At 33.7% G+C, this 22,493-nt stretch overlaps 2 protein-coding genes across 2 annotated transcripts in view; both read right to left on the bottom strand.

Moving 5' to 3' along the window:
- Positions 1–11,160, bottom strand: part of LOC128164267 (calcitonin gene-related peptide type 1 receptor-like) — a 33,334-nt gene extending 22,174 nt beyond the window's left edge. The window contains exon 1 of the mRNA XM_052828040.1: positions 10,819–11,160. Within this exon, the coding sequence (XP_052684000.1) occupies positions 10,819–10,881 (63 nt within the window). The 5' untranslated portion in view covers positions 10,882–11,160. The remainder of the gene's footprint in view (positions 1–10,818) is intronic.
- A 1,456-nt stretch (positions 11,161–12,616) lies between these two features.
- On the bottom strand, positions 12,617–15,580 carry LOC128162450 (fibrinogen-like protein 1). The gene is made up of 4 exons (XM_052825662.1): positions 15,497–15,580; positions 14,826–14,922; positions 14,289–14,453; positions 12,617–13,307 (listed from the first exon to the last, which is right to left on the bottom strand). Exons 1-4 carry the CDS (start codon positions 15,566–15,568, stop codon positions 13,057–13,059), a joined length of 585 nt encoding a protein of 194 aa, XP_052681622.1. The 5' UTR covers positions 15,569–15,580; the 3' UTR covers positions 12,617–13,056.
- Between the last annotated feature and the right edge of the window lie 6,913 nt (positions 15,581–22,493).

A 22,493-nucleotide genomic window follows, 5' to 3' on the forward strand; every position in this document is an offset into this window, starting at 1 on the left:
AAGAGCATAGATATACTCTCCTTTTAGCCCCTATATGGCTAATATTTTACCTTTACAGAGTTTATTGGTTAATGGCGTGCAGTGACCTTGAACCAAGTCTGTCAATGTGAAGGTCATAGCAGATCTTTTTAAAGTGAGTTTTAGACAGTAGATTATTTTCCAAATATGCTTAATCTTGGTCAGATTGAACAAAAATGCATGTATGTTAGTGGGAATGAAATTGAATTAAAAGTTCTATGCCAGCTGGAAAAATTTCAAGTTAACGGTCAAGGTCAAAGCAAAATTCTCTGAAATAACATAAGCGGGGCCCTTTGAAATGTTCACCATTTCAATGTTGTCTGGTTCATAGTAATTTTACATAGAAAATATTCACAGAGGTACAGTAAAGTAAACTTAACATCGATAAGTTTCTGACAATTAATGACGCAACGAGCACACAGTACGAAAGGTCAACCCTTTGAAAAGCAGTGAAGAGGAAAAGTTGCACAGAATTATGTTTTAAACAAAATTGATTTTTTACGTAAATTTTAATTTTGCATTCTGGGTTAAGGAAAAAGATGTTAGTTCAAGGTAAAGTTAACTTGTACCTAAAATGAAGTCAAATTTGTTAAGTCGTACTTAAACACATTGTTTTTTTTTGTTAAGTCGTTCTTGAAATGGTTAAGGGTTTTTGGTTAAGTCGTGCTTAAAACCATTCGGTTTATGTTAAGTTGTACCAAAAATCATTCGGTTTTTTTAATCTTTTTGTACTTGGGTTTCTTTGTTACTAGATTAAGAACTCTGCTTCTTAGACGTACTTCTAGCGTTGCTTTCGACATTAGCGGAAAACCCACTCGTTGCTTTGCAACGAGCTTTGCTCTAGTTTTTCTTTTTTTTTTTGTTTCCTAGACGCGAACTTTGAGGCTTCATATCTTGCTCATTTCTGAACGGTTTTTGCTCAAATTTTCAGGGCTAGTGTACTTTACAAAACACTATCTTAAGCAATTTATAAAATTTAGAATTCCCTTTTCGTTAAAGAGTTATTCCCCTTTTAAATTTTTTTAGGGCCTTTTGTTTCCAGACAAAGGCTCCGAGACTATGATAGCAGGGAATGGGAATCCAACGAATTTGAATAGCAGAGACATTGTAGTGGTGCACATAGGTTTTTGTTTTACGATTACGTTCCTTATTTAGAAAAAGGTAGGGGTCAAAAAACAGGATTCCAAAAATTGCAAAAATTTAGACATATTTTCCTTTATATCTTTTAAACGAAAAATAATTTGTTAAAACATGTAGAATAAAAGTTGTGCAGAATATCAAGGGCTTTCATTTGACACCAATAAAAAAGGGCTGGCCCCTTAAATTAAGGGCCAATAGCCCCTAAAAGTTTTTGCTTAATAACTCAAAAACGGTTAGGATTTTGATATGGCTGTCGCTGGAAAAGTTGTTTGTTGGGATCTCATAAAGGTCGTAACAATATTATTTTGTAAGTGATTTGTGTAGTATGAGTGTAAAAAGCTTTACATGTTGACATGTACCTGGTTTCATTTGACAAGTAAACGAAAGTCTTTGTGCGTACAACTGGCATAAAGTTGCCGCAGAAAGTATGCTGGTTTATACAGGAGGCAATAATTTATAAGAATATTTTTGTTTGTTGGAGTACATGCTTTTTTTTTAGGAGTTTAAGTCATTGTTGTTAAGTTCTTATAGTGCACAATCATTAAAAACGGCAATTGGAAAACAAAACATTCTTTTTTTTTTCTAGTAAACCACAAAATATGGAATTAAAAAACTCTATGCATTACATTTTATTTATTAACTCCATGCATTTAAAATCTACCTTGAATCAGAGCTGTGTGTATGTGTACCATTACGTAAGTTCTCCCTCGCCCGCGGCCGAGAAAATCGGTCACCATGCTCGCGGCTGGACTACCTAGCGGTCAGCGGTTATCTAATACACGAGAGCTGTGTCTCTCATATACATGTATGAGTTTATTTAGCCGCGAACTCAAGAATTGGTTTCGTTTTGAATACACATAATTTGTTATGGATTAAACGATTGGGTGTCAATTAAGAAACCATTCAGTTAATTAATAAAGGCAATGTCATTCTCAATTTAAAGCAATATAGACACCGATCAATTGTGGGTTTTAAGTTTAAAACAAATAACTTCTATTTGATAGAGTAATGTATGGTCATTATACTGCAAACTTTTCAAATCTTCCTGGGTTCTGAGCTGTGCCTGTCTGTGCGATGTACATGTACCTTTACGTAATATATCCTTCGCCCACGGCCGATGAGATCAGCCACGGCTGCACTACCTAGCGGTAATTAAGCGGTTATCTAATAGACAAGATTTTCACACCGCGACGCAAACTTACATGCATATGAACGTGTTTGAGTTAATATAGCCGTAAAAACAGGAACTCCATCTTGTATTTATTCAATTGAACATTTGAGTGTAAATGAATATTAATAAGCGATATAACTCCAAATCGTTAACATCGTCAGACATAAATTAATGGTTAGTTTGTTTATGTAAAATATTTTAAAAACTGTACAAATAATGTTTTAAATCACCCCCCCCCCCCCCCCCCCCCACACACACACACAAATAGTAAAGCTTTAAATGGTAATCATCCCTCGCACATGGCTGAGGAGAACCGGCGCGAGTGGACAAGTAATCCGCGGTCGGTTCGTGTTCTTCTACATGTACCTTATCACGCGTTCATGTTTCATATTTTGCACGGACACAACTATATTTTATTATGTTTTCAACTAGTATATTCGTTTAAGATGAAAAGATAAATTCATTAAACTTGTACAGTTGATTAAGCATTGATTTATAGATAGCGTACAAGGTAGTTTAAAAATCAAATTATAATCAAAGTTCTATGTAACATGATTGCGGTAGGTGCTAGCACGATAAAAAAAATGTCCTGAATTGAGGCATTCAATTATCTTTTTTTAAAAATTTTCACATGAATTTTAAACAACTTTAGATTAGATTCTATCGGTCACATATTAATCACTTCTGTAGTTTTTCTACATGGTCGTTCGTTTCTTTGTAGAAGCGAACTCATTGCTGCCCCCCCCCCCCCCCTCCCGTTCCGCTGACAGGAGCTCGCGCTGGATTTTTTTAATTGTCAAGATCTATCGAAAATAATTTTTGGTGGCTTCTTTTCATGTGTAACATTTTGTTTCACCTTCCCACCCGTTTGTTTTTTCGGTCAGTCTGTGTAAATTAAATCGCCACGTGCGACCGAGAATCTTGTGTCGCTTCAGCGCACACAGCTCTGAACATATATAGCCCCAGGTCATCAATTGTTATATAATTGAGTAACAGTTGAAATTGTGCTTTTACATAAAATAATAAATGATAAAATCATCCAGAAAAAAGTTACCGTAACTCAATAGTCAATACCAAAAATAAAATCCGTATGATTGCAAACTGAAATCGGTTTTTCAGTATTCGGTGGGATTTGATTTTTCTGCTAACATGGTTTCAGAGATTACGATGTAAAAACACAAACAGTAAATACACCTGATATTATTTACATTGATAATGTTGAAAAATATTTAAAATTAAATTAGTCACAATTGTAAGATTGAAAGTAATTTCACATTGTATTGAAAAGAACAAGAAATAAAAATGATTTAATTTTTTGACTCAATATTCGTATATATTACCGGCGCTTCGTACATGTTAAACGGCGTACAGTGTATAGATTATTATATTAATCTGTTCGAATTAAATAACATGCGTAAAGATTCCCATAATAATAACTAGTAATTGCATGACTGTGTACATTGTAGGCAAATCCCTGTGTGTTAATTACTTCTAAGACTCTTTGTTTTCCGTTAACAGTGGTTTAAATAATTTTCAGATAATTAATAAAATTTTTGTAATTTAAATTGTATGCTTCATCAAATACTGATTCCGATTACCTTGAAGTCATTAATTTTCCATTGGCTATTGACAAAAAAAAGAAACGCTTGACCATCCAATAAAACAAATACACAGAGTTTGATTGACAGGTTCAGCCAGGTGCAGGAGACACCCGATGTCCGAGGTTATGTGTGCTGCTTGTACAAAGTCGAATGGTCTCAGTAAGAGTTATCGGTGTAAATAAATAAAAAAAAATATATGCTTATTAAAACATGACCGTTTAAGTTACAGCGAAGTACGTTGAAGCGTTTATAGGGTTTTACTCCAGAAAAGTTTATACCTAATGTTTTGACTGACCTTTGTCCAATCAGATCGTAGCTGGGCGGAGTTAAGACATTGCCGCTCGTGACTTGAATGAGAGAAAGAAAAGAGAGAGAGAGTGAATTGAGTAAATTATAAGTTGTGCCGTTAAAGGAATAATCATTAGTTATAAACTTGCAAACAAATTAATTAAAGTCTGTATATAAAAATTACATGAATATCCTATATTGTATAACTTGAAAGCGTTTTAAAGAACGATTGTGAAAATTTCTTCGGCCGCGCGCCGTCGACAACATGCACATGGATAAGAATGACGTAGCTTATATCCAACTAAATTTCCTAGCATGGAGTCCGAGAATACGGACATTAAATATTTTGAAATGCGAACGAATGATCACTTATGAACATGATGAATTTAGATGTAGTGTAAAGGAAAGGCAACGAAGGCGGATGCTTAGTGGAAAAGTAAATCGTCTAAGGTAAAGAATGTTTCACACTGAGTAACCATGAAGAAAGTTTTCATACAAAGTAAATTTACAACCTATGTTTAATTCCAGAAAGATTCGTCAAACTTTGATTTGATTATTAACGGTAACACTTGTAATAAAAACAGTTTCTTAAATATTCGTACAGTCTTCGATGTTTGACATTACCTTATCCTATTACTGATCTATATATAGACATCGTTGTTCCCTGGTTAAAGAATTTCAAAACACTTCAAAGTTTCATGAATTTATAAGATATACTATACTATGTCCCGAGTTTTTTCTTCCACCACTTTTTGCTTGATATTTCAATTATAGTAAATACCTTAGTGCTCAAACTACGTTCATCCACTTACATGTATATGGAAAATATCCAGATTATGTGTTGAAACGCCCCCTCTACCGCTTCAGGTTTCAATACACATCCCAATATTGAAAGTCTACGGGGATTTTGCATTGCATCAGCCATTAATAAGCCCGGATGATAACGTTAAAAAATTGCGCGAGGTATCCCGATTACTTTCGAATGAAGAAAAGATGTAAACATTTCCCATTATAAATATCCGTAAGAAAATTGTTTTCGTTCCTGTGAAATTTTATGAGTAAAATCTTGGATATATTCCCTTTCATCAATTTCAGTTGTGTTTCTTTCACAGGTATGTGTATTTTTATTAAAAATCATCAAAAATTGATGGAAGCAATAACTTGGGACATACTATAGACCGTGATTTGTCACTTTATACGATAACTATTGTTGATAGATAGTTCACTCATCTGCGTCATCTATAATTTACTCCATTAACCAGTTAACCTCTCTCTCTCTCTCTCTCTCTCTCTCTCTCTCTCTCTCTCTCTCTCTCTCTCTCTAAAATTAAGTCACGACCAGTATTGTCTCAACTCCGCCTTCTACAATCTGATTGGACAAAAGTCAGTCAAAACACTACGTAACAACTTTTCTGGAGGAAATGCCTATTAAAAGCTTCATCATTTCTTGTAGATTTTTATTCATGAAAATACCTACATGTACAAAAGAGTTTTGCCAATCACAAACAGTTTAAAGTAATGTAAAACACGGGCGCCATTTTGAAACAATTAAATTGTCAGAGAGTTCCGAATGAAATCTGATGAATGTTTCACGCGGTTCTCGCACGCTTTGCCCGAAACAGTAAACGGTTTACACGAAACGTTTCACAATCACACGAAACGCTAAACGGTCTACACGAAACGTTTCTCGCACTTAAGTCGCACATTTTTGGTGTATTAGTACGTTTCAGGGTCTGTAAATTTTGTCATCACACAACAATTCTAAACTTGCACATAGATTTAAAAAATTTAGAAATATTTTTAAATAAAGAAGTTATCTAAGAGAAAAGGTTACGTGTTTTGTAGGCGGGTTCGGTTTTTAAATCAAAGTACTGATGTACTGACGGGAGTTGATTATATCGAATATTATTTATTTTAAAATCAACGATATGCTAGTTTGCTTGGCAAGTAGTTTATAATCTGCATTTGAATTATGCACATTTTTATAATATGATTTCTCTGACTTTTCCGACAAGAATTTCGAGAAAACCTCTAATGAATCATGTTGTGTTATATTTTGAAATAGAATTGATTTCATCAAACTGTGTTTTGGTATTCCAAATATTTCAAAAATTGTATGGATCCAACCAACAATGAACTCTAGTCTCGTTCAACTAGATGCTCGGCTGTCTCCGTTAATCTCCGACAAGTAAGAGATACCATGTCACATGATAGCTTGATGATGCGACCTCTAAATATAGACTGACTCTCTACTTGCCGGAGATGTAAGGAGACAGCCGATGGTTGAACGAAACTATATATTGAACTCTGGCGTAGGAATACACACGACTACAAAAAACTTCTAATTGTTCGTACCATTAAAAATCTGACTATTTCCAAGGTATTTATAAATAAGTTTCCTTTAAAAAAAATGCTTCAGCGTATATTACATCGAAGTTATCGATTATTTTCAAGAACGAAGTCTTGTCAGCGGCGATGATTTGTGCTTAGGTGCAAACACAGTTTCAGTTTCGGTTTGCTAGAGTAACTGCATAGGAGAAATGATTAAAATCAACTCCCCAAAAACACAATTCCTGACATGAATCATGAGTACATGTAACAATGCTTGCTACCCTCTGAAAATTTAACTCGCCATTAAACATCCCATTTTTTAAAAAATGTTTGAAACGATTACATAAACTGTGTTCAACAGATAGTTTTCCTAAAACATTTTCTTTCTTTTTCAAAACACGTTTTATATACAGGCTTTCAATCACAACACATTTTTATAACAAAAGCAGAACTGAAAGTCTAGTCATTATAATTTATTGACACCATATCACATACATTTTCAACTCGCAGCAACAACGGAAGACCTACTCGTTGTGTTTCTTATAGACACGAATTCGAGGTATACAATTCAAAAAAATATCTTTTAATATTTTATTTCTTTTTTTTGCATTTGGGCAAATGAACTTTAAGAGAGTTGGTTTAAGGGTGAAAGGGTGTTGGAATAAAAGTGAGTTGCTTTCTTTAGGATAAAGTGGTTGAGATCATAGGACTTGAGAGAAAAGTCGATGTTCGTTTTAAATATGGTGGACATGTTTGTAAGATGGGAACCATAGTCTGTCCCTAGATATTTATACTGCACATTAGGACGATTTTTTATAAAAATACACATACATGTGAAAGAAGTACAGTTGAAATCGATGAAAGGGATAATTTCAAAGATAATTCTATTCAAACATTATCATTTTTCCCTCGTAAAAAGTCATAGGAACGAAAACAGATTTCCTACGGAGATTTAAAATGGGGAATGTTGACACCTTTTCTCCATTCGGAAGTCACTCGGAATACCTCGCACAATTTTTCAACGTTATCTACCGGGCTTAATAATGGCTGATTCAATGCAAAATCCCCGTAGACTTACTATTTTTAGCTGACAAGCTAGCAGGGGCGTTTTAAAGGGAAATCTTGGGATTTTTTTCATATTTTTGAAAGAACATCGTCTGAATCAAGAGGTATTTATAAATACCGAATAATCTAAGAAAATATGCGGCAAAAATATCTTGGGACAGACTAAAGTTAACATTTGAGACTGGGGTCAAGATATAGCTTGTCTATGTTTAATTACGCCTACTTCGAAAAGGAGTAACCGGAAGAAGCAGGTACGTAGCATCGTTCTTGAAAGTGGGAAGGTCGTAGACCTACCCCAGGTCAATAACAACCCCTCCCCCCCCCCAAAAAAAAAACAACAGAAACCCCCCAAAACTTAATTGCCAATATTTTAATTACTAATCCGATAGGGTGGGTTGGGGGGCAAATTCCTAATATATCGTGATTGGTTGGTGGGGGGGGGGGGGGGTTGTTGATCATAGAAAGTTTTCCCACCCCGATGCTAGGTGTGACGAAACGTTACAGTAGTTTTCCTTTTTTGCAAAATTACTTGTCTGAATCAAAGATAGGCAGCCAGTGATTCGTGGTGAGTTACAATGGTTTTGTGTAAAGTCTAGCAATTTAAGTCTATTTTAAAATGCAGAGGCGACTAGATATTACATAATAACCCAGACAATATAAGTCAGCATTTAAAAGTTTCAGAGAGAATTTTCAATCTCTCATGTTACCACTTTGTTCTCGACAATTATATCTTGGGATTGGAGGACTTCTTGATCAAATCGTGCTGTACAATTGACGAAACTGTTATTTTTTAAAAATAACTTCAAGATAAGGTTTTCAATTGTCAATGTTTTTAAACAATTATGGCCCTAAACAGCGACGCTTATGTAACAAATTATTATAGCCATCGGTTAGTGTTATAAAAATTATGATTCAAAAACGGCTTGATGTTCTTGAGAGGCGTTTCATTACTTGAATACAAAAATAGTGAACGCTTCTTTCTCATTTCTCATGTAGTTTTTTGAATCAGCAATACAGCTATTGCCGCCATCTGATATTACTTTTGATGCATGTATGTCTTACGTACGACGTAGTTAGTAATTCTAGGTAGAGTGGAATGTACACGATCATGCGCGGACCTAAACAAAATTCAAGGGCCGGGGGGGGGGGGGGGGGGTAAGGGATTATTTCTTAAGTTTGCCTTTTTTCGCAAAATTTACTGTGTGAATTTGATCAAATTGTATGCTAAATCATACAAACAATATTCTAAGTCGTTATACAATTTAATATATATGTAATGACAGTGAGATAGAGGCCGTACCCACAGAATAATATGTCATGAAAATATAACACATCGTTCGAACGTAGCGTAAATTTGTTACTCTAAACATGTACTGTATACAGGGAAATATTCGCCCCCGTTTCCTTTTCGCCCCTTTCGCCCTCGTTGTCAACGGGCGAATTTAAGACGAGGCAAATTACAATGTCTCAAACTTTCTCTCTTAAAACACATCTATGTCTAGGCAAATTCAATATAGTGCGAAACTGTTTGCAAGAGTAAAAGGGCAAAAATTACACAGGGGCGAAAATAACCCTGTATACAGTATACGATCGACATAAACAGATTAGTCGTACAAAGTATAATGAAATGTATTATAACGACATCATACATGTAAGTCGTAATTACGAGGTAAACTTAAAAAAATAAACGAAAAACTAAAACGAATTAACGATCGAGATACTACATTTTAAGATAAAACATGTGCAGTCTAGCTTCTGCAGTGACTTTTTACAGACTTACAAAATCTAACCTTACATCCACAAACTCTGACGACATTTTAACACTATAATAAAAGTCCTATAGTGCTCTGCTATTTATGTCTACTGAATACGATCAAATAGATTTTATTTGAGAACAATGACCGTTGAAATCTCGATTATTCTTTCTAAAGTTTTCTTGTTTCTTAAACTTCGGTGAAATGAATGAACAATTGTACATTTGTCTGAAGATACGCGATGGTTTTATTGGGGGCTAAATACATCCGCACTTTAACAGAGAATCGGCCTAACCAGATCTAACATAAAAAAAGTTGTGAAGGCACTTTCTCGCGGTATATTTACACTCAGCAATAATAAGAATCACAGGAAATGCATTATAACGGCGTCTAGATCTCACCCCTAGCAAGATAATGAACAAAAAACATAGTATTACTCGAAACAATGAGTTTCAAGATCGGTTTGCAAGTGCACTTCTTCACTGCCATAAAACCAATAAGTCAGGGAGTCATTATCAAACAACTCAAGCTATTCTCGTAATACCGCGCCGTGGAGCTTTGATCTTGTGTATACAAAGTACTTTTCTGGTTAACTGTGAAGATCATTTGCATTACTGTCAAAATGTTTTTAGGCTTTTTTAAAGAATAAAACTGTTTAGTCTTGCTCGTTGCCTTTAAATTTTTTTTAGTGAAGTTTAAAAAATGGAACAACGGAATGCTACATTCCACCGAAAAACTCGGAATTTTTTTTTATTTACCATTTTAGAATTCTTTCGTGAAAATGCCTGTCTAGTTTTGAGATTCTAGTAATGATTTTTATGACAAATCATATTTCGGTAATAATATAAATGGACGCCAGAAAGCATTTTATCAATCGACGAAAATTCGCAAAAACTTGAAATAAATCTACTCGATCCACAAATTCCAATATGGGATACTTATGCAGAAGAAATCCAGTCACAAATTTCATTGAAGATCGGCGAGATCATTTTGCTGAAAACGACTGCGTCCTTGACCAACTTTAAACTTACGGGGAAACACTTTTCTGTCTTGCTTCTTACGATGGACCTAACATTAAATGTTGTAGAAGCGATAATTGGATAAAAACCTTCTTAATGTTAAAAGGGCAATTTGCGCAAAAAACATTTTTTACTGATGAAAAGAAAAATTGCATGTCATTAAGACAACTCTAAGAGTATCTGCTGAGGAAATGACATTGAATTCAAGAGGATAAAGCCAAGAATGGTTCTCAATTTATGACGAGTAGTTTACAATTAATTCGATAACTTTCGTGTTGTATCATACATGTGTAAAGCAATGTTTTTAGGGAACAAAAACTATGATGGACATCTAAATTTAATCAAAGTTTACCAAAAAAAAAAAAATAAAAATAAAAAAAATTTGCCTCATAACAAATCCTTAGAATATTTTTCAAAATGGTAAAACTTACCTGCAGTGAAGAAGCAATCACGGAACTCCACAAACAAAGAAGACATTTTTCTGTGATCCTCATAGTGCAGCTTGGAATCAATACTAAACAGCGGAGCCGGAGAGCGTATTCCAAATATTCCCGGACAGGAAAACCGAGAAGGGCAGTGATGACACAAATCCAGGAAATTTAATTAAAAGAGCTTATCCTGTTTTGGAAAAAAATCGCTCAAGAATATTGACAAAGGGATGCATCATATTTTGCAAAACTTATCCAACATTGTCGGAAATTCGGGAAAATCGGGTCACATTGTCTCGTGTTGACCTGATAAATACACGTAATGATATCCAAGTTTACATCTAATAACAGGTCTCCTGAAAATAGGATAGTTAAATGATAATAAACACCATATGTTTCTTGTGTTAAAGCGATTCACGTAAAACATTAAACCTGGTAATCCCTACCAAACAAATGAAATTAGTACAAATGTAAACTATAACGAAAACATAATTTTGAAAGATCCTCGAGGCGGTAAAACAGCTGGGAATGGGCGCTTTTAGCAAAATCGATGTGACTGAAATAGATTGATGCTCTCTCTCTCTCTCTCTCTCTCTCTCTCTCTCTGAGTGAACACTATTAGCGACTGCAGTGGACATTTTTTAGTGTATTCCAGCTAAGAATACCCCTTTTAGATCTTAATTGTTTTACCGTAAGGTACGTCTAAAATAAATCTTTCTATAATGCTAGAAAATCTAGTCATTCGAAGAAGCCACCCAAACTCTGAATCTTTATGATACTAATTTATCCCCATCAACACACCCTTTGTTGGCATGTTTAATGAATTATTCATTAAACGACATTTTAATTCCACACACAATCGATGTATAATTATAAAACTTCTGTTTTAAGCCCTGATGCCTCGCGGAAATTGCCAGTTCTATTAATTATATACGAATTTGTTTGTGAGCAGGTTTTTGTCCTTGGTTTATTCAGGCAATTATCCAATAACCAGCTACATTTAACGGTATTAATGTGAGTGGACACATAAAACAAGACAATTTATTCATCATTGACTTTTGATAATAATTATATATATATATGATTTTTATTAATTATTTTTTTGACAATGCTTGGAATATGTAAAGTTCTTAAAATCTCTTTACAAAAGGTGATGAGAAATTAGAAGTTCCGGTGATAAAAGCAAATTACTAGTGACACCTATCGGCAAATAGTGCATTGCCATTGCTAGGTAGCTGTTTTTATACTAAAGTTATGTATCCAAAAAAAAAAAAACCCTCTCCTAACCAAAGCAAATTCTAAAATGACATTTTTATGACGACTTTTAAAGTTATTTGTAAAACTACAGTACATGTTCTAGTACAAAAAAAAAAATCCTAAAATTAGTTCAAATTGCTTTCTATATTATTTGATAGCAAATGGAGAACACAACTTTTACAAAAAATATAAAATTGCCAACTCTAGCAGTTGAGTAAAAAGTCATAGTTCAATACATCAAAGTCAAATAAAGAGATTGTAAAGGCCTTCAACATAATTGCAAGTACATGTACTGAAATACTCAAATAGTCCCTCCAAAAGTCTAGTTTCAGTTCAAATACTAAATAAAAAGCAAAAAAAAAAAAAAAAATAATAATAATTATAATAATTTTAATAGATATCACTAGAACACTAAAGTAACATCATAATTTGTTTAAATTTGTTTGTAAATTTCATTGATTAGCGAATCATAATTAAAATGAAACATAGAATAAGTTAGATATATTTGGTATTTTATTTTTGCTTGTGAATAAACCATATTCTTTACCGTAACAAAATCAACAACAATTGATTTGAACGAATATTATTAAACCAACAGTATTGAAATGTACACACAAATGAAAATATGAAACTAAGCATGAATAGCTATCTTATAAAGTGAAGGATAAAATCTAACAAGCGTTTCAGTCTATATTACATAGTTTCTAACGATACAAATACATGTATATCTAGAATGGTCGACAACTATTAGTTTTTATCATGTTTTGCATATTTCAATTTTTTTATGTTGTTACTTGTCTATGGTTGAGCAAAAAATATAATTGTAATATTGCGCGATATATGGTCCTCGACAAACTAGAAACAAACGATAACAGAGAAAACCACACACAAACACATTGCAAAATGCAAAAGGGGATAAGCGAGACAGAAAGAAAGAGAGAAGCAAACAGAAGAAATAGAGGGAAGTCTGACATAGTTGGATTATCAGGGTTTTCGAATCATCATTCTTGTTTCTTTGAGGGACCAAGTGCCCTTCCACTTGACCCACGTGACGCCCCGCTTATCGTTGACTAACTGCGGCCAATGAACGCCGTTAAGGTTAGCCTCGGTACAAGCATTGTGGTCAGCGTACCACCACCCGCTGAACATGTCCACGGCGCAGTTCTTGGCCTTTGACTTATCGTTGTCGTTGTCGAATGTGGAAAACATTTCCAGGTTACTAGCGGTGAAGCTGTCTGAAAGAAACAGCATTGTGTGTTGTTTCGTCAATGATTTCACAGAATTGACAACTTTTATTCGCGTTCGAGAAATATTCGTGAGGTTTGCGAGAGCCCTGTTGTCGCGAATATTTCTCGCCGCGAACCAGACGTTATTTGTTTCTGGAATATAATTTTTCTGATAATCGACATTGTGATCGCAAAAATTAGTCGCCACGAAAGATTTCTTCCTGTTAACTTGTAAATAATGTACATCGTTTACATTGAGTTAACTTGTAAACAATGCACATTGTATACATATACATGTAGAGGGATCTTTGACGTTATACATTGTATGCAAAGTAAAGGCAACAAAAGACACATTTTCAGTAAATATAACACATCACCTCAGTTTGGTTTTGTGCATACTGTTACATTTCAATTATATTCAGTTGTTGTTGCTCAGTCAACATAATACATTTATGTTTACACGGTAGCTATTTTCAATGTTTCCATAAATGTCAGGTATTTTTAAAGTCTGGTAACATTAAAAAATAGCAAAAACTGTGCTTTTAAATATTTTAAGAATCAGCTGTTTACTTTGAAAGTCTTAAGACTTGAAAGACATGCACTAGGTAAAAGTTTTTGTACTTTGTGTTTAAAGTCTGTTTGAATTTTGTTACAAAAAACCTAAATAACATGAATTAAAAGTATTCTTTAGATTTGCTTTTCTTCTTTCTTTCTCAACAGAAAATAGTTGACAATGATATATAAACTCATTAATATTTTTTTTATGTTTAAGTTTAATTTAAATTTGCCTTTAATGTTAATTGAATTTCATAAATTAATAAAAAGTAATCCAACGCATACAGCATGAATGTCTATTAATAGCATACGTATATTCATAAAAATTGATAGGTAAACATCACATAAGGAGACAAATCGTTTTCAATTCAACATCCTGTTGTAACATTTTCACCATACAGCACACGGCAAACTGAAATAAAGCAAAACATTTACCTATCCCGCTGAAATTTCGTTCGGAAATGTGGAGTTTGTACTTGTTGGTTTGGTTTTCTACCTGGAAGTTGTACTCAATTCGCCTCTTGTCTCCTTCAAAACTTATTAAATCTATCTTGAGAACGGTGTACCCAGCATTCGTCAACTCAGAGATGAAAAAGTTCCCTGAAAATTGAAATAAAAACCTAATGTTTCATGAAAAAGGCCCTGATCTATACAATATTTTGTGCATAATACCTCAAACTAATAATACATATCAAAGTTGCTTTGGTTAACTTTGTTTTTTTTTTATTTAAATTGAAAAATAATTTTGATAAGAAAATCGATATTTATATTTTTATTTAATATCTATGAATTGTCAAAAGGTCAACACAGGATGAATCTCTGCCATTCAGTCAATGGAAAGGTGACTGAAAGGTAACTGAAATGTGACTGAATGGCATATGTGTGCCATTCAGTCACCTTTCCAGACCATTCAGTTATCATTCAGTTGAGTAAATGGCAGAGATTCATCCTGTGTTAAATCAATAGGTTTACCTAACCAGAGGTCGATCTGAGGGTCTCCAAACCCGCTCTCATACTCTGCCCAGGTTCTGTTGAATAAGATAGATCCATTGTATCTTCTCTGAATCACCTTTGAAAAAAATATAGAAAATCATTACAATAGTTATAATGTATACCAACTAAAATATATGCTTATTCTCTTCTGCGCTTATCTAGTTAAAAAAATGGATCTTAAAAAAAAAAAAGGTTCTCAGCATGGTTAAGGTTAGGAAGCACTTTATTTTTTGGGGTTGATGTTGTTTAAGCTTAAAGACGTTAAACACTGTCTTATTTGAATGGCACAATGTGGATTTGCGGGAGAGAGTATTATGGGAATTAAAATGTGTAAACATAATGTAGAAATAACATGTGTAAACATGTTAGGCAAAGTTATATCTATCAACTATACGCTGGTGTGTTGTGAAAGGTTCGGTAAGCATGGCTGTTCAAGCGCAAATACGCTTTTTAAGATATTATGTGAGCGCAATTGTGCTTTGTTTATTGTTGATACAGCGCTGTGGCATGAGTTAATGGTTATGCAAATAATGGTTTTATTCAGACGTCATACGTTATTTTTCTCTCAATAAAACTTATTTTACGCATATTTTTTAAAATTGTTACACGGCATGTTCTTAGAACTCTTTAAAAATCTAGTGAAAACTTACTATCCACGAATAACCGTCGCTATAGTGGCACGGAACCTCTTTGGAACTTCCATTGGAAGTCGTAAATGTCATCAGCCAGTCTTGGTTTGCTGTGAAGATTAAAATGGACTTTCGTTTGCAAAAAAAAATATAATTTATACACTGTACTTAAATATTTAGGAATATTACATATTCCGAGTAGCAAATAGTAGTTTTGACGGGTGTTTTGTTCAAGTTCAGATTTTTTTTGCATACAGACCATAAATGAAAGAATGGACGCTTGTATATAATATTATTCCAAATATTGGTTATGGTCAAAATCATTATTTTTTTATGATACGAATTTATTTGTGGTCTAGTAAAGTATTCTTAATAAAATTCTTTAAGAAAATTGGTGATTTAAATTTGTGTTACTGTTCGTTGATTCCGTAGACGTATTGAAATTTTGAATCGGAGTGGTTGAATCATTCTGACTATTTGTTGGCTCAGTTGACGCAAGTGATATTGAGTTCGTTTTGTCCGTTGCCGAGTCGGTAGAATAAATATCAACTGTGGCAGTTGAAATGTTTTCATTACTACTTGTGAGGTTTTCTATCACTGTTTGGGTAGTAGCGTGACTTTCAGTCGTTTTGTTCGTTGCCGCTTCGGTAGAATGGATATCATCTATGGCATTTAAAACATTTCCTTTGCTTGTGAGGTCACCTATCACTGTTTGGGTAGGACCTTGGCTATTAGTTGTTTTGTCCGTTGCAGAGTCGGTATAATGGAGGTCATCTGTTATTGTATGGGTACTATCGTGGTTATTAATTGTTGAATCAACGGAAAGAAAGTCTGACGAACTGAAAACGTTCCCGCTAGTAGTTGTCTCCGCCGAAACTCGAGTTGTGAACGGTTCACTACTTTCCTGGATATTTGCTTTGGTAGAAAAAGTTAGAGTTGGAGGGTCATTAATATCATTTGTTGTTGTGTAGTTTTGGGCTGAAATTGAAGAAGATAATGTGAAGTTGCGGTGTCTACTGAAGCTTGAGCGGACGCTTGTATATCATGAATATAAGGCACGTTTGGCAAGAACCTGTCCTCACAATATCCATAATGATAAATAAATGCTAACAAAAATATCTGAATCACTTTTAGCAAACATTTTGTATCAAATCAGTTGTCTCGATAGCAGAATTTTGCCCCTGATGCCTGACTTAAGCAGAACTTAAAGAAAATAAACAAAATCCTCAAGTAATTTTGTTAATACATTTATTTTTAAGGTCTTCCGTTTCCAACGGAAGACCTTTCTATTATTGTGCGGGTTAAGATTATTAGGGTCTTCCGTCTTCAGCGGAAGACCCTTCTATTATTGTAATGTTTCTTTTTCACTTCTTTTTTTAAGGTCTTCCGTTTCCAACGGAAGACCTTATAGTTTTCGTACTGTTTCTTATTATTAGGGTTTTCCGTTTTTCAACGGAAAACCCTTCTGTTATTCTACTGTTTCTTATTATTTTTTTTTTTTTATCCGCAAATTTTGTGTAGGCCATTTCTCGTACATTTGTTGTCTGATTTTTATGAAACTTTCAGGGTGTGTAGACAATGTTAATATCTCGAGACGTTTTTTTCAAATTTATAAAATTCACTTCCGGTTATGAGTTATTGCCCTTTAATTGAAAATTGGGGGGTCTTTTGTCCAGAGTTGATCTCGGGAACTACAAAAGATAGTTGCATGAAATTTAGCAGAATTGTTGGTAACATTTTATAGTTTTGCTGGCATGAAAAGTTTGGCAAAATGTTTGTTAGTTTTTAAGCTATTTGCCGGTAAAGTATAAGGTTTTGGGGGGTCTGAAATTTTGTTGTTCTTTGTATAATAACCTTTAAACTAAAAATATTTTGTTAATACATATAGAGCAAAAGTTGTTTAGAATAACGAGAGCTTTCATTTAAAATTATGAAAAAGGGGCTGACCGCTATAATTAGGGGTCAGCAGCTCATACACGTATTTTTCTGATAGCAAAAATCATTATCATTTAATGAAAAAAAATGAATTCAGTTATTGTTAATATATTAAATAATGTCATTTGGTATCAAATTAAACAAGTTCTGTGCTATATTTTTTTTCAAATTTCATAAAACAAATATGTGAGAATCGTACATGAACGAGTTAATATGTCTACATAGACACACAAGCGAACAAATGTTACTTTAAGCCCCAGGCATTTACTGCATTACGTTGTGTTGCGTCTTAGATAAATTGTTGTGATTCAATTTCATTTTTTTCATCTATATCATTTATGAATTCAATGAACACACATTATTTAAACGTTCTATGTGCAACTATTTGTCGGGGCGCCCCTGTATGTAACCCCCGCGCGCGCGCCGAATGTAAACAGTAACGAACGGCATTGTAGAACAGAGAGAGCCGTAATGCAGAAGAGAAGTTGTGTATTCTTTCGGTGTATACATGCATTTTCAATTTACTGTGAAACATATGAACATGCACAGGGAACAATACTACATATTTGTTTAAGGAGGATATTTTTCTCGTGTGAATCGTTTACGAGGAAATTCTGACAGCCACACTTCTGTCGACGATCAGCCGTTGATAAGCTACGAGTAATAAAGGAGAAAAGATGGACATTAAAGTGTGTGATTTATGTGGATGTTACTGAAGAAGGTGAGGCTTTTACTCCTTTTAAAGTTTCTTGTTAACTGGTTAAAATTTAGTATATAGTATAGATGTACATGTAAGTACGTGCACACTGTTAGATGTTTTTGTTATGATGTGGGTGTTTGTTTACTAACGTGTAATTTTTACATGTTTCATGGATGTTTAGACTCGCTCGAGGTTCATGGGGGACTGGAAAGGGTAACTGAATTTATCTATTTAAAAAAATAACAGATTGTGAATTTTCAACTCAAAATTCAAAGCAGGGTCTAAATAGAAACATATCATATATTCTTGTGCAGAAGACTCCAAATGTAGTCATGAATACCCTGTAGACATAACTTCAAGTAAATAAAATTGTATACTTCAGACTTCAGAGTTAAAACATGACTTTAATATCTTTATGATGCCGATCATTGTATCATTAGAGAGGTTTAGCAGACCAACGGGTACCCGGTACATGTATTTCTACATGTAGGTTACAAGTTAGAACTATGCCTACCATTCTACCAGTTCACATAATTTTTCTTGTTTAGCAGTTATGATGTGTACTTAAATTGTCTTTGTTAATGTTTTAAATGTAATTTTTTATTCTCTTTTTTTAATCTGACTACTGGCAGTACTGGCGTGCGAGCAGTTCTCGCCGAGGACCATTTCTCGCTGGTGCACTGTTACATCATATTTTTGTATGTAATTTTATGTGTTGATAAAATGACGTAACAATGCACTGGTGAGAAATGGTACTTGGCGAGAACTGATCGCACGCCAATATTGATTAATTACAGACAAAAACTGAAGGTTGCGAGTGTTATTTTTTATTGAAAGACATTGTTTAAAATAATTCTTTATATATGTGACGATCAGACCGGTTTGAATACCAGTGCCAGATAGCTCAGTTGGTAGAACACCTGACTAGAGATTCAGGGGGCCCAGGTTCAAATCCCGGTTTGGTCCTTCATTATTTCTACCATCCTGTTACAATATTGGTGTTGTGACCAACCCCTGGAACTAACAGGTTAACTCGATCCTGCCAGGGGTGATCTTCGAGGGTGAAGATCATTTAAGGGGGGAGGAATGTGACGGTCAGACTGGTTTGAATACCGGTGCCAGATACATGTAGCTCAGTTGGTAGAGCACTTGACTAGAGATTCAGAGGGCCAGGTTCGAATCCCAGTTTGTTCTATCGTTATTTCTCCCATCTTTTACATATACATGTATATCAGATATATGACAGATGATTAAGGTCATCACATGTTTTGCAAGATAAAAGTTAAAAACCTTTACTTTACAACACAATACATTTAAGTGAATATTTATGTTTCTTGTTATTATTTGGTGTGGTTTTCTTGACAGTGTCGCATAAACAATTTACCCGCTCCTAAAACACAAACTTTCTTTTTGTGGATTCAGCTTACCGCTGATTGGCTGCTGTTGCAGCAGACAAATAAGATATGCACGCACAAAAATGAACTTATCAAAGATTGAGTTGAGTTTATTTCAACTGTTGGAATTTGGGTATTTTTTTTTTAAATGTATACTTGTGACAAAACATGTATGTAGTACATACAGCTGTAGCTTTATGAAGAAAATTTTGGTTAGACCATATATACCTATCATGCAAGTAAATGATATTTACAAAAAACTTGCCATTTATGGCGCACGAAATATACGCTAGTTTTATAAAGATTGACATACATGTAATGTACCACATTCTGTGAAAAATAATCTATTAAAAATTCTTCATTAAGTTTACTCATACATGTTTTATGCTTATTACACATAGTATTGTTTTTAAAACATGTAATTTATAAGAAAATAAACAAAAACCCTCGCTAAATTTATTTGCCAAAAAAAACAAAACACAGTAGAATTGATAAAAAATGGTATACCAGAAGCTAATACCAGTACATGTACTTTGACGCTGTTCGGTGGGTAATATTCATTTGTAATTTACGAATTGAAATATTGACTGTTGCACTACAAGTACGGTACCGTAATAAACTCTCTCTCTCTCAAACTCTCTCTCTCTCTCAATTTGATAAGTGTTTATACCTATGAAAATTTTTTAATATTATATTATGACTTGATATGCAATTTTTGATCTTGTACTGCCTTAATGTTATATCATGTATTGGGATATGTCATACTTATTACACTGCATGGTCAGTGTTTTTTTTTACAGAAATACTATGCATATGTTAATGTAAACACAGCTATTACTAGTACATGTATGTAAACACAGCTAATTATTTTTTTTTTTATTTCAGCTCAAAACAGCCTCTTGTTACCACATGGCTTTTACCGGTACCTGTTGATTCTTGTGGGTCAGCTCCTGAGATTAACCTGTCACCTCTATCCACATGCATATTCCTTGTGTTCTACAGACTATTTACCGGTAATTCAAATTAAATCCGATAATGCATGAACAATAATGGAACTTGAAGAAAGCATCATGCCATGTTGTGGTTTGTGTTTGATAAGAAAATATGAAAACAAAATTAAGGCTGTTTAAAGAAATTCATAATTGCTGTAAAAATTTGTTTTTCAATAAACATGATAAAAGTATGCAATTATGTTTCCTTTATTTTTTATTTCATAAAGATATTTAGATGTGTTTACATAATTGAAACCCCCCCCCTCCCCTCTATTTAATTGTCTGCATTAAGATTACATGTAGGATATGTAAATGTACATTTGACTTTGAAATAACATCTGCTATGATAATTACTTTTGAAATGAACAAGAAACAACCTATTTCTACCTTTCTAAGGTATATATGCAGAAAAAAAGTAGAAAAACATGTCAAATTTTAACATTTTTCATTGAAATCAACTCTGTCTTCAGCTACCTGGGTGTGTTTGAATTTAATTCTAATTTAAGGCAGATGTCTAACTTGTAGGTTGTAACTTACTGTTTTAGCATGGTTAGAAGGAGACTAGAAATCAGAATAGATTAGATATTCACTAAATATGATTGTTAGCTTACTTTTTTCATGAAAACAAGAAATCACAAGCAGGACAGCTGTCTATTTGTTAATTAAAATGGTACAAATCATACAATAAACAAATAAAGATCAAATTTTAGAATCATTGATGATTGTTTTCAAACATGTGTGAGAAATTACTCAAGGAAATTGCCACACGTTTCATAAAATTAGGTAAAACATTTCAAACCATGACTTTTTATGAAAATCAAAAGATTGGGGGGGGGGGTATACATGTAAGGGTATTTCTAAGTGATGTGAAGCTTTTATCATGATTATATCATGTAGGCATATGTTGTATTGTATAAGGTTTCTTTTTAAAGGTGGTTGAACAACAGTTGACCTCTAAAAGGTCAGGTAAAGATGTTTTACTATGGAGAACCCTGTAAATCTGTGTTTACTAAAGGAAATTGGAAATGGTGGGTTCACTTAAATGGCCATATTTTTATTAAACCTCAATGGAATTGGCAATATGTAGTATTCTTTTTCTCAGAATTGCTTTAGCTTTCTTATTCTAGGACAAACCGTCTTTTCATAAAAATGTTAGTGTACTAAGTTAAAGGTACAAGGAACAGTTTCGGATAAAGTAACGTCAATATTTTTGTAAAATTGAGAGTGACTGTACTTGAAGGTTTATCATTGTTGCGTAGATTCATGAAATGAATTTTAATGATTATCAATAGTTAGAGGGATGTCTCTTGTTGGAATTGGTAAGCAATATTAAGGCCCCTAATTTTAAGTACATGAGAAGCAGAAATAAATTGTGAAACTTGCGGCTATGACAGATGTGTTGACTTTACAGTGAAATTGAAGGTTACAAACGGGAGGTTATATAACATGAAATGTAGGTGGATGGAATATTATATGCCTATTTAGTATTTACTGGGTATGAGGACAATAGCAAGTTTATTGTCCCCCAAGACAGCAACTATTTAATGAGGCAAAGCCAAGGGAAATAGTTGCTGTGGAGTGGGACAATAAACTTGCTATTGTCAGAATAGTCAGTTAATTGGTATTTCATTATACAGAAGAAAACTTTATTTGTCAGCAATGCAGAATTTCTTGATGATAAACAAATTAGAGTTAAATCAAACTTTGTATTTAATGCGGCGATCTTATTAGGTCAGAGGTGTTCCGAGTTTAAGGTGATATGGGACACTTCCATGTTGTGACATATTGTTTATCGAAATAAACAATAAAATAAAGTGTAATTATATAAGTACATGTAGTTTCTTTTCAAAAATGGTCACCTAACTCCATAACGCAGTGGGTTAGAGGGTTTACTAGGAACCTGTAAGTCATGAGTTCGAATCCCACTGGGGTTTTTACAATTTTTACCTTTTCAAATATTTTTAAAAGCTATTTTTTGGTTAAATATTGTAAAATTT

This window comes from Crassostrea angulata, chromosome 9, assembly GCF_025612915.1.
Source record: "Crassostrea angulata isolate pt1a10 chromosome 9, ASM2561291v2, whole genome shotgun sequence".
Lineage (NCBI taxonomy): Eukaryota > Metazoa > Mollusca > Bivalvia > Ostreida > Ostreidae > Magallana > Magallana angulata.